Here is a 3149-nt window from a genome sequence, read left to right as displayed (position 1 = left end):
GAGCCGAAATACGGCGATTTTCTGGTCAAAGATTTTTAACGCTTGACTGGTCATGGGCGATACCATCCGTGAGAGGGGAGTAAGGAAGTAAGGAATAATACTCACTATTTTCTAAATGGCTATGTTGCAATTTGACGTTCTAGCGCCATCTAGTGTGATAATAATAATAAAATAATTATAAAGTGCACTTTATTCCTTACTTCCTTACTCCCCTCTCACGGATGGTATCGCCCATGATCAGTCAAGCGTTAAAAATCTTTGACGAGAAAATCGCCGTATTTCGGCTCAAACTTTTCACCCCGCCGAGGCACAAAATGTGAATTTACGCCTATAATACACGTGCATGCGCGCGTGCGACCACACCCGCGTGCGCGTACCCGGTCGCGCGTGTGTATGTGTGTTTTTGTGATTGTAAAAACGCGTATTATAGCCGTAAATCCACTTTTTGTGCTTCGGGGAGTGAAAATGTTCGAGCCGAAATGCAGCGAATTTCATGCACAAGTTTTTTAACGCTTGACTGGTTACAGGCGATACCATTCGCGAGAGGGGAGTAAGGAAGTGAGGCGAGAGAGAAGGCCGTCACATCTACGTTATTCCATATAAGCGCACTTTATAATTTTTTTTTACACTAGATGGCGCTAAGATTCAAAATTTAACAGCATCAGATCGCGTATATATCACATGTTATGATATAAGTAGTACTTTGATAGCATTTCCTAATTCCATTGGATGGTGGGCTCATTTACTGGAAGGAAAGACTGAGGGAGATGCGCACACACACAGGCACGGATGCACAGGAGAAACAGATTGAGATTAAGATTGAGTATAATTTATGTGAGAGATTACAGGATAAACATGAAGCTGTTAGTGCTGCTGCAGCAGCAGTAAACAACTCACATCTATATTAATGCTATTATAAATTATTTTAATGCTTTGTGAAAAGGATGGTGTCAAGCGCATATATATATATATATATATATATATATATATATAATCATTTTATATCGTGAGAGAGAGGAGGGAGAGTGGGAGAGTGAAAGAAAGAGAGCGAGAAGGGGGGGGGACAGACAGAAAGAGAGAGAAAGAGATGGATAACATAATTTACAAAGAACGCAGAAGGCAATAGTTGATATCAACAACGTTTCCAAACTGGGTTTTATTTTGCAAACAGCTATGTATGTATACAATATAGGGCTATACCGGAGTTAGTGTTCACACAGAAGAAACCGCTCACTGATATACTTATTACTGATCACCCTCTCCTTATAATGTTGAAACTATTCATCAGACATACGCACGCACGCACACACATATACATTACATATACGCACGCACGCACGCACACACATATACACGCGCACGCACGCACGCACGCACGCACGCACGCACGCACGCACGCACATACACATATGCACACGAAAGCCCGCTCGCACGCACGCACATACACATATACACACGAAAGCACGCACGCACGCACACACATATACACGCAGTGACGCACGCACACATACACACGCACGCACGCGCACATAGACTCACATGCACATACCCACATATATGCACACACGCACGCACGCACGCACACACATATAAACGCACGCACCCATACACATATACACGCAGTGACGCACGCACACACACACACACATATACACGCACGCACCCATACACATATACACGCAGTGACGCACGCACACATACACACGCACGCACGCACACACGCGCACATATACACGCACGCACCCATACACATATACACGCAGTGACGCACGCACACATACACACGCACGCACGCACACACGCGCACATATACACGCACGCACCCATACACATATACACGCAGTGACGCATGCACACATACACACGCACGCACGCACACACGCGCACATAGACTCACATGCACATACCCACATATATGCACACACGCACGCACGCACGCACGCACATACATATAAACGCACGCACCCATACACATATACACGCAGTGACGCACGCACACATACACACGCACGCACGCACGCGCACATAGACTCGCATGCACATACCCACATATATGCACATACCCACCTATATGCACACACGCACATATATGCACCCACGCACATATATGCACACACGTACATATATGCACACACGCACATATATGCACCCACGCACATATATGCACACACGCACATATATGCACACACGTACATATATGCACACACGCACATATATGCACACACGCACATATATGCACACACGTACATATATGCACACACGCACATATATGCACATACCCACATATATGCACACACGTACATATATGCACACACGCACATATATGCACATACCNGCACACACGCACATATATGCACACACGCACATATATGCACACACACACATATATGCACACACGCACATATATGCACACACACACATATATGCACACACGCACATATATGCACACACGTACGTACACACTTACTCCCTGCAGGTGATGCATAAAGTGCACATAAGCATATAAGCGAATGTATAAGAACATGGCTCTTCACTCGACGTTGTAAGAATAAAGTAGTTTGTCTACAAATAAAACTTGTAGTAGCCCGTTAACGTTGGGTACGTTTTTGTAATTTTTATCTTCGATTTTACACGATGTTGTAAAAATAAAATAATTTGTGTTTATCTATAGTATATAATATATATCTATAGTAAATAATATAGACGAACACAAACTACTTTATTTTTACAACATCGCGTGAAATTGAAGATAAAAAAATATATTCTATATGAATGAATTCCTCGACTTTCTGCTTTCCATTCGTTCTCGCAAACTGCGTGAAAACCAACTGCGTAAATTCTTAGTCACATTTACTGATGCTGACATAACCATTGATAACCATTGATAAATAACACACTTCACTAGTGTACGAATGCACTAATGTACTAATCTAAAGATGACGTAACACTTCAGTAATGTACAATAACATTTACAATGGCATTCCTATAATAGTAGCTCCGATCCATGAGTCAAATCTGATTGTAAGCAATTGAATAGTCAGCCAGCCTCACATTACTGCTGCAGCAAAAACACACACACACACGCACGCACGCACGCACACACACGCACGCACGACACGCACGCACACACACGCACGCACGCACGCACG

General features: G+C 43.4%; 1 protein-coding gene across 1 annotated transcript in view; it reads right to left on the bottom strand.

Annotated features, from left to right (window-relative positions):
- Positions 1-2925: 2925 nt before the first annotated feature.
- LOC106819710 (calcium uptake protein 1 homolog, mitochondrial-like) overlaps positions 2926-3149 on the bottom strand; it is a gene marked incomplete at its 5' end in the record, with an annotated part of 3687 nt that continues 3463 nt past the window's right edge. The window contains one exon of the mRNA XM_014824309.1: positions 2926-2930. Coding sequence (XP_014679795.1) covers positions 2926-2930 — 5 coding nt within the window. The remainder of the gene's footprint in view (positions 2931-3149) is intronic.

Source organism: Priapulus caudatus, unplaced genomic scaffold (genome assembly GCF_000485595.1).
Source record: "Priapulus caudatus unplaced genomic scaffold, Priapulus_caudatus-5.0.1 Scaffold4131, whole genome shotgun sequence".
NCBI classification, from domain to species: Eukaryota; Metazoa; Priapulida; class Priapulimorpha; order Priapulimorphida; family Priapulidae; genus Priapulus; species Priapulus caudatus.
This window is presented reverse-complemented; position numbering and strand designations above follow the sequence as displayed.